Raw genomic sequence first — 13,553 nt, 5'->3', positions numbered from 1 at the left:
CTTCCTTCCTTCCTTCCTTCCTTCCTTCTTTCTTTCTTTCTTTTCTTTCTTTCTCTTTTCTTTCTTTCTCCTTTCTTTCTCTTCTTTCCTTTCTTTCTTTCTCTCTCTCTTTCTTTCTTTCTTTCTTTCTTCCTCAAGTCTCATTCTAAGACCCCTCCTCCCTGGTCTTTTCCCTCCTTCCCTCCCTCCCTCCTTCCTCCCTCCCTCCCTCCCTCTCTTCTTTCATCTTTCTCTCTTTCTTTTTCAGAGTCTCATTCTAACACCCAGGCTGGAGTGCAGTGGCGCGATCTTGGTTCAGTGCAACCTTCGCCTCCTGAGTTCAAGCGATCCTTCTGCCTCAGCCTTCTGAGGAGCTGAGACTACAGGCACATGCCACCACGCCAGGCTAATTTTTGTAAGATGGGGTTTCGTTGGCCAGGCTGGTCTTGAACTCGGGAGGTTAGGTGATCTGTCTGCCTTGGCCTCCCAAAATGTTGGGACTACAGGCATGGGCCAGCTTGCGCAGCCGCCCTGGCATTTCTGTCACCAGTCTTGTGCCTTCCCATCTTCTCTGCCAGGCCAAGTGCACCATGGCACACTGGAATCACCTGGGGGCTTGCAGAGCATCTCTGCACAGAATCCACCACAGAGGATCTCATGAAAGTGACATGGGGTATGGCCTAGGCACATATATGTGGTATGTGGATATGTGTATACATGTATGTGTATATTTTAAAATAAGCCTACTGGTCAGCAGGCTTTAACTGCAGTATCAGAGACGACCTTCTGAGCTGCTCATTCTAGAGATGTTGATTTTGGAAAATGGCAACAACGGCCTGGCGAGATGACTCCCGCCTGCAATCCCAACACTTTGGGAGGCTGAGGCAGATGGATTGCCTGAGGCCAGGAGTTCGAGACCAGCCTGGTCAACATGGTGAAACCCCATCTCTACTAAAAATACAAAAATTACTTGGGCGTGGTGGTGCATGCCTGTAGTACCAGCTGAGGCAGGAGAATCGCTTGAACCCAGAAGGCGGAGGTTGCGGTGAGCTGAGATCCCGCCACTGCACTCCAGCCTGGGCGACAGACGGAGACTCCGTCTCAAAAAAAAAAAAAAAAAATGGCAACAACAACAAAATACAATCCTCAGCGGATTGGACCCCTGCAGCCAGGGTTGAGAAGTACTCATGCAGAAGAATAAGCCTAGCTCATCGGATGCCATGTGAGACGTTCCTTGATCTGGCTTCTTGCCACCACCCTAGCCAAACTCACAACACCGAACTTTTGGCCAGGCCTGTTCTCGCCTTCTGACCTTGCTTTCTCCATGCCCCTCCCCGTTTCCCCTGACTCCTCCCACTTTGACTCTTGCTCAGATGTCGCCTCCTCTGGAAGCCTTCCTGGGTCTCTCCTTGCTGCGCTACTGTCACACCTAGGCACATCTCTCCCACTGCTCCTGTGCTGGATGTGGTGCGCACTGTGCCTGACATGTAGTTGGCGCTCAGTGTTTACTGCTAGAAAGATGGCTAGAAGTTCAGGCAGAAATCACCCAGTGACGAACAGAAAGTCACCGCAGTGTCTTGATGCTGGTGCTTTTCGAGGGGACCGTGTTGCATTGTTGAGAGCAGGTACCCCGAGCCTTCGCCATGAGCCCCTGCCACTCTTGCATGTGGCACCCCCGTTGTACGCGACAACCACATTTGGGGAATCTTGGCGGTTTCCTTGCCTGTCTCTCCACCCTTACAACTGATATTTCCCCCTTCTGACTGAAAAATCCCTAAAGTGGTACATTTCTGCAAAGAAAACACACACACTCCTATTGGGAGCCGAGTTCTGCCAGGCCCTGAAGGAAGTTCTGGAGGTGGGCGGTGGAAGCAGGCTGCGCAGCTGTGTGCTCCTGGGGGGCTGCTCCTGAGTTCCCGGGAGTGCTGGCGGACCTCTTCTATCCCACAACTTCAGGGAAGGCAGAAGCTTCTGGAAAACGCTGGGCTGTGGAGAGGCTTCACTCCCCAGCCGCAAAAACTAGAGGGTTTTTTCTGTCTTCCTTTCTTCCTTCCTTTCTGCCTCTTCCTCTCTCCGCCTCACCTACCCCCCCCTCCCCCCCTTCTCTTTCTCTCTGTATCTGCCACCTTTTTTCTTTCTTCTTTCTCCTCCCTCCCCTCTTCCTCTCTCTGCCCCCTGTCTGCCCTGCCCCCGCTCTTTTCCTCTCTCCTTCCCCCTCTTCCTCTGGCTTTCCTCCTTCCTCCCCGCTTCTGTCTCCCTCTCTCCCCTCTCTCTCATCGCCTCTCTTCCTTTCCCTGTCTCCTCACGTCACCCTTCTGGATCTTACCCTTCTTCGTCGTCTTCTTTTTTTTTTTGTCTTTGTACTCTGCTGGACTTGAAAAGAAACATTGTCCAACAAACACAGCCCTTACTGTATTTTTTCTTTTTTTTGAGACAGAGTCCCTCTGGAATGCAGTGGTGCGATCTTGGCTCACTGCAACCTGCCCCTCCAGGGTTCATGGCTTAGCCTCCTGAGTAGCTGGGACTACAGGTGAGCACCACCACGCCCGGCTGATTTTTGGCATTTTTCGTAGTGACCGGGTTTCACGATGTTGGCCAGGATGGTCTTGAACTCTTGACCTCAAGCGATCCACCCCCCTCGGCCTCCCAAAGGGCTGGGATTATGGGTGTGAGCATAACCAGCCACACTTGCTGTATCGATTAATGTTTTCTTTATTCTATTTTAAAAATTTTACACACACACACACACACACACACACACACACACACATATAAATATACACATAATTTTTTTTCTTTAATTTGAGACAAGGTTTTGCCATGTTGCCCAGGCTGGTCTCAAACTTCTAGGTTCAAACGATATGGCTCCCTCAGCCTCCCCAAGTGCTGGGATTGCAGGCGTGAGCCGCTGTGCCTTATCCTTTTTCGAAGTCGATGACATGCAGTCAGGAGACGATGTGAACACTGCCATCTGTGGCCTGCAGGCTGACTGACAAGAATGAAAGGGGTGTCAGTATCCCTGGGGACAGTGCGAAGCCTTCTCTGGGGCTTGGTCCTGGGTGGTCTGAGGATTGCTTGACTCCAGACACTGGGCCTCCTGTAACTTGGTCAGCTGTATTAAGATGCAAACTTCCAAGCTGCTCATTCTAGAGATGTTGATTTCATAAAACGGCAACAACAACAACAACACTGAAAATCCAGAAGCCACAGAGGATCCCAGAACGGGTCAGGTGGGGACGCTCGGTCCCTGCCATCATCCACCACTCTGTCCCCACCCCACACCCCCGCCCGGTGTTTATTCTCCATTCCACAGCTCCTTCCCGGCTTTTCCTGGCCACAAAACTGTTTGAGTGAATGCACAACCCAACGCTTTCCTTTTAAAGATCATTCCTGCCCTAAAAGTCGTTGTATTAATAGGCAGTCTGCTTTCACAGAAGGTCTTGGGAATGTGGCCATGAGGTGATGTGGCCATGATGTCATGTTGGTTGCTATTGTAGTGACCCCAGAACTATGGAGAAGGAAACCCCCGGCCTGGGTGTGGCAGGCCGTGTGTTGTGGCTTCAGGGCCAGATTTGCCTGGGTTCAAGTCCTGGGTCTGCTGCTCCCTGGGTGTGAACTCTTGGATCATTCTGCTCGCCTCTGTGTTGGTTTCTCACCCGTAACATGGGCTCCATGAGGATCTGCATCTGCCGTGGTTGTTACAGTGCTGTGAGTCAATCCAGTACAGCCAGGCAAATAGGATGAGCTCCCTAATTGTTTCTGGCCCCAACACGCCCTCCCCCAATTCTAGCTCTGTTTTCTAAAGCATACAATTCTCTTATTCTCTTAGATCTTCATCCCCACAACCTAAGGCTTCGAGTTGTACTAAACTGCAAATACAAACAGAGTTAATGTTCTAAACAGCAGTTAGCGTTTTAGACTTTAGTATGAGTTAAGACCCTAAAAAATGATGAGTTGTGCCATGACCCAGGCACTCTGCTAAGCTCTTTCACAAACAATCTTCTTTAAAAAAAAAAAAATACTTTATTGGCCGGGCATGATGGCTTACACCTGTATTCCCAGCACTTTGGGAGGCCAAGGTGTGTGGATCACGAGGTCGGGAGATGGAGATCATCCTGGCCAACATGGTGAAACCTCATCTCTCCTAAAAATACAAAAATTAGCCGGGTGTGGTGGCGTGCGTCTGTAGTCCCAGCTACTCGGGAGGCCGAGGCAGGAGAATTGTTTGAACCCAGGAGGCAGAGGTTACAATGAGCCAAGATTGCGCCACTGCACTTCAGCCTGGTGACAAAGCAAGACTCCGCCCCCCCCCAAAAAAAAATCTCTTTTAAGTTCCAGGGTACATGTCCAGGATGTGCAGGTTGTTACGTAGGTAAACGTGTGCCATGGTGGTTTGCTGCACCTGTCAACCCATCATCTAGGTATTAAGCCCAGCATGCATTCACTATTTTTCCTGATGCTCTCCCTCCCCCAACCCTGCAAGAGGCCCCAGTGTGTGTTGTTACTCTCCCTATATCCATGTGTTCTCATTGTTCAGCTTCCACTTGTAAGTGAGAACACGCAGTGTTTGGTTTTCTGTTCCTGCGTTAGTTAGCTGAGGATTATAGCTTCCAGCTCCATCCATGTCCCTTCAAAGGACTTGATCTCTTTCCTTTTTGTGGCTGCATAGTATTTTATAGTGTATATGTACCACATTTTCTTTATCCAGTCTATCATTGATGGACATTTGGCTTGATTCCATGTCTTTGCTATTGTGAATAGTGCTGCAGTGAACATATGCACACATGTATCTTTGTAACAGAATGATTTCTATCCCTTTGGATGTATACCCAGTAATGGGGTTGCTGGGTCAAATGATATTTCTGGTTCTAGGTCTTTGAGGATTCATCACACTGTCTTGCACAATGGTTGAACTAATTTCCATTCCCACCAATGGTGTAAAAGCATTCCTGTCTCTCCACAGCCTTACCAGCTTCTATGGTTTCTTGACTTTTTAAAAATCGCCATTCTGGCGATTCTAACTCACCACTATCTACCTGGCATGAGTTGGTATCTCATTGTGGTTTCGATTTGCATTTCCCTAGTGACCAGTGATGTTGAACTTTTTTTCCTATGTTTGTTGGCTGCATAAATGTCTTTTGTGAGAAGTGTCTGTTCATATCCTTTCCCTACTTTTAAATGAAGTTGCTTGTTTGTTTGTTTTTCCTGTAAATGTGTTTAAGTTCCTTGTAGACTCTGGATATTAAACCTTTGTCAGATGGATAAGTTGCAAAAATGTTTTCCCATTCTGTTTGGTTCTTCACTCTGATGATAGTTTCTTTTGCTGTGCAGAAGCTCTTTAGTTTACTTCATTCCATTTGTTAATGTTTGCTTTTGTTGCAATTGCTTTTGACATTCTCGTCATGAAATCTTTGCCTATGCCTGTGTCCTGAATGGTATTGCCTAGATTTTCTTCTAGGGTTTTTGTAGTTTTGGGTTTTACATTTAATTATTTAATCCATCTTGCATTAATTTTTGTGTAACATATAAGGAAGGGGTCCAATTTCAATTTTCTGCATATGACTAGCCAGTTCTTCCAGCAGCATTTATTAAATAGGGAATCCTTTCTCCATTGCTTCTTTTTGTCAGACAAACAACCTCATTTAATCCTCACGCAACCTTATGAGGTCAGTATTACTCCATTTTACAGATGATCCAACTGAGACTCAGAGAAGCTAAAGAAATTGCTCAGCAAAGTCACATAGAAAATGAGCAGTGGTGCCTGGATTTGAACCTAGGTTATTCTAGCTCTTTGCACAGTGAAAAACAATGGCTCATAGGTTGAGTGACTTTGATGCAGCAGATGCCATGCTAAACTCCATTTTATGAATGCAGAAACTGAGTCTCAGATAAAGTAACTGGCCAAGGCCTAAGGTGAGTTAGAATTCAGATCCCCTCCATCTGATATGACAGATTCTGCTCTTAATGGTTCCACCCTGCTGCAAAGCTCAGTGACTACAGCAGGGTGGTGGGGCAGAGCTTGGTTTGGACACAGAAACAGAAGGCAAACGTTTGAGCCCAGGAGTTCAAGACCAGCCTGGGCAACATGGTGATACCCCATCTCTACAAAAAATACAAAAAAATAGCTGGGCTTGGTGGCACATGCTGGTCTCAGCTACTCGGGAGGCTGAAGTGGGAGGATCACTTGAGTTCAGGGAGGTCAAAGCTGCAGTGAGCTGTGATCCTGCCACTGCAATCCAGCCTGGGCAACAGATTGAGATCCTGTCTCAAAAAAAAAGGACAAACGTGTTTCTTCACAGTTACTGTTTCCTTCCCCCCGAAATATATGAGTACTTTTCACTACGGTAAGGCCAGGTAAAGGGTGTGGGCCCCACCACCAGCCTGCTTGGATTTGACTCCTCAATTTGAAGAACTAACTCTCTGATGTGGCTTGTTACTTTGCCTCTCTGGGCCTCAGTTTCCACATATGTGAAATGAGGATATTAGTGGTGAGTGTCTTATCAGGTTGCAAAGATTTGATGAGTCAAGCTGGGCAAAACAATTAGAACAGTGCTTGGCACATCCTACATGATGGTTCTTATGATGTATTATCACTGCCAGAAAGACCTAAGAATATCAATCACTGCAAGGTAAAACTGTGTCTTCATGAGTTATGTCTTTCATTCAAGGTGGAAACAAAACAAGGAGAAAAAGAAAACCAAAATTTTTTTATAAAAACCACTAAGAGCGCAACCTTTCGTATGAGACTCAGGGGATCTGAATTCTAACTTGCCACTAACTACCTGTGGGCCTTGAGCCAGCTACGTTATCCGAGACTCAGTTTCTGCATCCCTAAGTGGAGTTTAGCATGGCCTCTGCTACAGCAGAGGCACTCAGCCTTTTAGCCATTCTTATTTACGGCGCAATACGCTAGAAAGACCTAGGTTCAAACCGAGACTCCTACTCATTCGCTAACAGATGAGCAAGAAGCCTCCAGCTGAGCACCCTTTATCAGGGCAGCTCAGGCTTCAGCACAATTCCAGGCTCACCGCTCGGGACAGTGTCCCTGGAGTTTCAGCGGAAGCACCCACGCATGGGGTGCCCTCCATACACACTGGCCATAAGCTTGGCCAAGCATAGACCAGCTAGAGTGGCCTCTGCCCAGACTAGATTTCAGGACCTGCTCACTAGAGGGTGACATCCTGTGGGGGCGCCAGTGAGCTGTGTCTTTGGTGTCAAGCCAACCTGGCTTCCAAGGCCAGCTCTATAGTGTCACCTTGAGTTCATGGGTTCACCCTCTGAGCCTGTTTCTTGGCCTGTAACCTGGGGGCAGTGATACCTGGACCACAGCTTTGTTATTAGAATTAAGTGAAAAAAAAACAAACATGTCTTAAGCACATAGTCGATAGAAAGTAGTGGCTGTCATTGTGTTACTATTAACTTGGTGGCCTCCTCAGGTTAGCTATCCAGCAGGAATGGCTACCGGCTAGATTTTGAGCCTAGCACGGTCCCCGAGTCTCAGCCTCCAAATCCCCCTGGAAGGGACCCCTGGCTTCACGGAGCAGTCGAGGAGAAAGCTGAGAGACATACTGAGGAACAGGGCTGCAGACTTGTGTGACTCTCAGTAATTTCTTTTCTTGCTGTTTGTTTTTGAGACAGTCTCGCTCTGTCCCCTAGGCTGGAGCGCAAGGGTGTGATCTTGGCTCACTGCAAACTCTGCCTCTGAGTTCAAGCAATTATCATGCTTCAGCCTCCTGAGTAACTGGGATTGAAGGTGTGCACCACTACACCCGTTAATTTTTGTATTTTTAATAGAGATGGGGTTTTGCCACGTTGACCAGGCTGGTCTCGAACTCCTGACCTCAAGTGATCCTCCCTCCTCAGCCTCCCAAAGTGCTCAATACTTTTCTTAATTAACTGACAAAGAAAATCAGGCCTGTCTCCTTCTTCTCTGAGGCTTCTTTTCCAAACTAGTGCAGATCAAATTATTTTACCATCTGCCTGTGGCATGCTTTGGGCATGGGGAGCCCTCTCTAGTATCCCATCATGACACCGTTAGAGCGACTTCATTATGTATAAAGAGAGACCGTGGAGCGACAGGTCTGGATCCTTAATAAACAGTGAAAGTTTATACATCAAAATGAATTTTATTTTCTTCAAAGGAGTCAGATACCTGGGAGGCTGTGTGCAAATTCTAAACGTTTTGTGAACTTTCCCTTTGGGTTCTTGTTTAAAGCCTCTAGCACATTCTTTCTCGCATCCTCAGAGTTAACATGCCCTCTTCCTTTCAGGGTAAATTTAATTTTTGGAAATAGCCAAAAGATATTTGAAGCAGAACCTGCAAAATAAAAGAGGTTAGTCATGCAGGATAGTAATACGTTAGAATCAGAAATAAGGTTATATTTAGAAAATATTGATTTGCCTTTTTGATGCTGCATGTGTATAATCTGGTTCTGAAATCAGGGGCACAAAGTGGACTTTCAAACAACCTTGAGCAATAGAAGTAGATGTGGAAGTAATTCTGGCTTCCCGAGGCAAATTTTTTGATAGGAACAAACAACTGTTTAGATATAAAAGATGCGATACATTCCTTTAAAAAGATTCTGACCTTATGTCATTGTAGGCACACCTCATATTTCAATTATTCATACAGTTTTTGCTTGAGCAATTGCTGACTTAAGAGTAATGTCATGTCTTTTGCATGCTCATATCATTTGGATTTTTCCTCCCTCCCTCCCTTCCTCCCTCCCTCCTTCTCTTCCTTCCTTCTTTCCTCCTTCCTTCTCTTCCTTATTCCCTCCCTCCCTCCCTTCCTCCCTCCCACCTTCTCTTCCTTCCTTCTTTCCTTCCTCCTTCTCTTCCTTCTTTCTTCCCTCCCTTCCTCCCTCCCTCCCTCCCTTCCTTCCTCCCTCCCACCCTCTCTCCCTCTCTCCCTTCCTTCCTTCTTTCCTCCTTTCCTTCATCCCTTTCATCCTTATCAGGCATATGTTGAAACAATTAGACTAAAAGATGATGAAATACTCAAGGTACAAACCAAAGAAGATGGAGATGTCTTTATGTGGTTGAAACATGAAGCTTCCCGGGGCAATGCAGCGGCTCAGGTAAACATGCAGGCTACCGACTTGGAGATTCTGTCAGCCATGATAGACTGGGTTATGCCGTGGTAACAAAACATCTCAACCCTCAGTGGCTTAAAACAGTGCCAGTTGATTTCTCACTCACACTGCATGTCCAGTGGGGGTTGTCAGGGGCAGGCCATAGTTGTCACAATCCCTTAAGAGCCCAAGCTGACAGAGGCTTCTAGAACCCATTGCACTCAGGCCGAGGCTATAGCACCTTACCAGCTGGCTAACACTTGCGCCCAGAAGTGGCATATTGCATTGGCCAAAGCAAATCACGTGGCCTCCCTTGACTTCAAGTGGGCCAGAGTATGGTTCTGCCACTGGCCCAGAAGGAGAGAGAGCCACAATACTGACGTGCAGCTCTAAAGACTACCATCAAAAAAGGAAAAAGAAAGGAGTCACAGGCATTGACAAAGCAGACAGTTCAGGGGCTTCTTTTTTTTTTTTTTTTGGGGCCAGAGTCTTGCCCTGTCACCAGGCCGCAGTGCAGTGGCATGATCTCGGCTCACTGAAACCTCTGCCTCCCTGGTTCAAGCAATTCTCCTGCCTCAGCCTCCCGAGTAGCTGTGACTATAGGCGCCCACCACCATGCTCGGCTAATTTTTGTACTTTTAGTAGAGACGGTGTTTCACCATGTTGGCCAGGATAGTTTCGATCTCTTGACCTCATGATCCACCCACCTCGGCCTCCCAAAATGCTGGGATTACAGGCATGAATGCTGGGATTACAGACATGAGCCACAGTGCCTGGCTTTTTTTTTTTTTTTTTTTAGAGTCAAAATCTCACTCTGTTGGTCAGCCTGGAGTGTGGTGGTGTGATCATAGCTCACTACAGCCTCAAAGTTCTGGGCTCAAGTGATCCTCTTGCCTCAGCCTCCCTAGTAGCTGGGACCTAGGCATGTGCCACCATGCCATGGCCTGCTAATTTTTAAATTTTCTGTGGAGGTGAGGTCTTCTTGCTATGTTGCCCAGACTGGTCTTGAACTCCTGGCCTGTAGTAATCCTCCTGCTTAGGCCTCTCAAAGTGCTGGAATTAAGGCATGAGCCACCACACCTGGCCCAAGAGGCTCTTTTGTAACAGGTCTCCCACCTCTCTACGGGGGTCTTCCACCTCTCTATAGGGGTCTTCCCCACATTTCAGGAGATACTTTGCTGGAAATTATAAGTATTTGGTGGGGAAGGGAAGAGAACGAGAAGAGAGAAGCAGCAGAAAGAAGGAAAGATAATAAGGGACCCATGTGGAACCAGAATGTTAACACACGTCGCTCTGGCCCTGTCCCTGGGCATCTGTCCCTAGCCTACAGTCTTTCTAGTACTTGGAATTCCAATGTATAGCTCTGGGAATGACACTGCCAGAGCCATTTCCCGGGTGCTCCAAAGCTTGCATAAACTTTTCTAACCATGAGCACTTCCTCCTTCCTTTGTTCACTAAGTCTTTGTTGAGCAGCTTCTATGACCTCTTGAGCTCTGCAGCGTCAGGGGCCAAAAGACAATGGCAAAGATAAGTAATATCTCGAGGTTCCTCCCCTCCGAGAGCTTCCAGCCTCCAGTCTGATGGTGGAGCCAGCCAAATAGACCATGAGATGAGATGAGATATCGATTCTATAGAAGGATGCAGATACATCCTTCATAATCTGTAATGATAGAGATGTACAGAGACCTCCATGCCAATCACTGGGCCAAAAGAAAGAACAATACCTCTCAAAGGAGTGGCATTTGAGGAGTTCTGATTATTGACAAAGTTCCATTTAGCTCTGGTCCTGGGTGCAGTTGGTACACACACACACACACACACACACACACACACACACACACGCACACACACGAACCATTTCTGGCTTGTGTTAAGGGCTTGTATTTACATAAGCTCTGTCCTCCAGTTAGAAGATAAACGGTGTCTAGCTAATCCTTGGTTCTCAGTATAAAGCATTGTCAACTAGGCTTGCCCTCCCACCTTTCAAAGTCTTGTGTTAAGCATTGCACAGGAAAAGTCATTGTTCTAAATTGCTATTGTCTTCAAGCAACGATTGGCCCAGATGCTGTTCTGGGGGCAGCAAGGTGTGGCCAAGAATCCCGAAGCAGCCATCGAGTGGTACGCCAAGGGCGCCCTGGAGACAGAGGATCCTGCGTTAATCTATGACTATGCCATTGTGCTGTTCAAGGTAAGAATCACTTCATTCATGCTGAAATTGCGCAATTCTTATCAGCCTCCGTAGCAGTTTCCTGTGGGCGTGCAGGCAAACAGGGAGTCGATAATTGAAGAAACTTAGGATATGCTTCTGTCACTCTTGATGGAAAGGGATATTGGCTAAAAAGGCAGAGTCAGAAGCAGTTCCCTGTTCTCATTTTTAATCATTAGTCTTATGCTTGGCACCTGGATTCTCTGTGCTTCCGCAAGAGCCACAGCATTCTGGAGGAAACACCCATATTTTATGGATTGGCACCCAGCCGCCAGCCCCCACAGACACTGCAAGTTTGCCACCAGGCAGAGTTCTCTTTTAATTACAGCTTAAACACAGTGTGTAATTGGGCTGGATCCCAACAGTCCCGCTGATGAAAATAAAGATATTGGTTTTAAGCCAACAGGAGAGGGGTGGGAAGAGCCTAGGAGACAGTCATTGAAGTCCCAACTCTGCAGCCATCAGGTATGTCCTTGGAGTCACCCGATCTCATGGGACGGTGGCAATGACCACAGATTGAACGAGATAATAGGACCAATGGACTTGGGGGACCGTAAAATGCGCCGTGTTCCTTATACAAAACAGCATGGCCTGGTGCGGTGGCTCACACCTGTAATCCCAGTACTTTGGGAGGCCAAGGCAGGCGGATCACCTGAGGTCAGGAGTTAAAGACAAGCCGGACCAATACGGTGAAACCCCATCTCTATTAAAGTTACAAAAATTAGCCAGGCATGGTGGCTGTGCCTGTAATCCCAGCTACTCAGGAGGCTGAGGCAGGAGGATCGCTTGAACCTGGGAGGCCGAGGTTGCAGTGACCCAAGATTGTGCCACTGCACTCCAGCCTGGGCGAGACTCCATCTCAAAAAAAAAAAAATTAGTAATAGTTTACACTGATTAACTGAGCGCTTGTTACCTGCTTTGCACGTACGAAAGCATTGAATCCTCACAACCAACTTACGAGATTAGTACCTTGGTATATTATTATCGCTGTTCGTTTATATGGAAACAGAAAGGTTTTGTAACTTGCCCGAGGTCAGCCAGCTGGTACATTTCTGACCTGGGACTGGGATCCAGTTTGGCTTCACAGTCATCATCCCCAAACAAAGAGACATCAGTTCATCCATCTTAGAAAAGTAAAAAGCTTTGGCTTTGATAAGGAAATTATTGGACTTACATCCACACCCAAAGAAAGCAGCTGCCCCCAAAAAGCAAGCATCCTCAAACAAGCCCAGACCCATCTCCAGAAAACAGATGTGGCCACTCCGTAATTAACAACCATGACTGTGGCCACATTGCTAACCCTCCCTACCTATCAAAGCCTGTAAACTTATTGGCTGTTGTGGTTTCCAAATGGAGGTCCCACACCTTCTCTTTCCAGTTGTCAAATCAACGTAGAAATGGTTTGAATCTGAGCCATATGCCAATGCATTCATGTATTCATTCAATAAACATCGTTCCACTCAGGGCTGACCCAATGCCAGGCTCTGGGCTAGATGGAGGGGCATATGGATGCAGCAGTCACATCCCTGACCTCAGGGAGCTCATACACAGGGGAGAAGGCAGAGGACTGGCTTCCGTAAGCACAGAGGAGCAGCACCTCTCCATCAGAGTGGAGGCAAGTCGCTATCCAAAGATAAAGGCACAAAACAGACAGTAGCTCTGTCCACCAAGATCACACTATCTACAGTGAGAGGCAAATCCAGAAATAAATGACTCTGGGAGTGACATAATACCTTCTCTGGGTTTGCTTTCTCACGCTTTAAAGCTTTTTTGCAGAGAGGGGTGTTCTGCATTCTTGCTAAGTTTTCTCTGGGTGGCAGGAAGGAAGCCCTTTATTAGCAGCTCAGGGAATATTTCCACCTCTGGCTAGAAGGTCTTTTCAAGTGTATTCTGCATGAAAGAGCCCCCTGCTGAAAATGGGCTTTCCATATACAAAGAACAGTAAATTCATTTCACTGTGTGCGGACATCCAGCTTGTATGCAAAGATGATACCAGGATGGTGGCTGTGATTCCTTCCAGGTAGTCAAGTCCATTGTGCATCCACGTGAAGATAAAGCTTTGACTTTGACAGCAGCTACTGTCCTGCATCTATTCACTCAGTGGATAGTTACTGCGTACTTACAATGTACCAGGACTTTACATTTCTCTCATTGAACAATTTCCAGTGCTACTCAGATTCCTGTAGAGTACATCGTCTTTGTGCAAGAAAAGTCATCCTGCTTTTAGCTGGGTGTGTTGGCTCACACCTGTAATCCCAGCACTTTGAGAGGCAGAGGCGGGTGGATCACCTTAG

General features: G+C 47.2%; 1 protein-coding gene across 1 annotated transcript in view; it reads left to right on the top strand.

Annotated features, from left to right (window-relative positions):
* The window catches only part of SEL1L3 (SEL1L family member 3), a 120,888-nt gene that overhangs the window by 67,867 nt on the left and 39,468 nt on the right, over nucleotides 1-13,553 (top strand). The window contains exons 12-13 of the mRNA XM_017505099.2: nucleotides 8,940-9,059; nucleotides 11,101-11,241. Coding sequence (XP_017360588.1) covers nucleotides 8,940-9,059; nucleotides 11,101-11,241 — 261 coding nt within the window. The remainder of the gene's footprint in view (nucleotides 1-8,939; nucleotides 9,060-11,100; nucleotides 11,242-13,553) is intronic.

The sequence above is a fragment of the Cebus imitator genome, unplaced genomic scaffold, assembly GCF_001604975.1.
Source record: "Cebus imitator isolate Cc_AM_T3 unplaced genomic scaffold, Cebus_imitator-1.0 Scaffold333, whole genome shotgun sequence".
In the NCBI taxonomy this organism is placed as follows: Eukaryota; Metazoa; Chordata; class Mammalia; order Primates; family Cebidae; genus Cebus; species Cebus imitator.
This window is presented reverse-complemented; position numbering and strand designations above follow the sequence as displayed.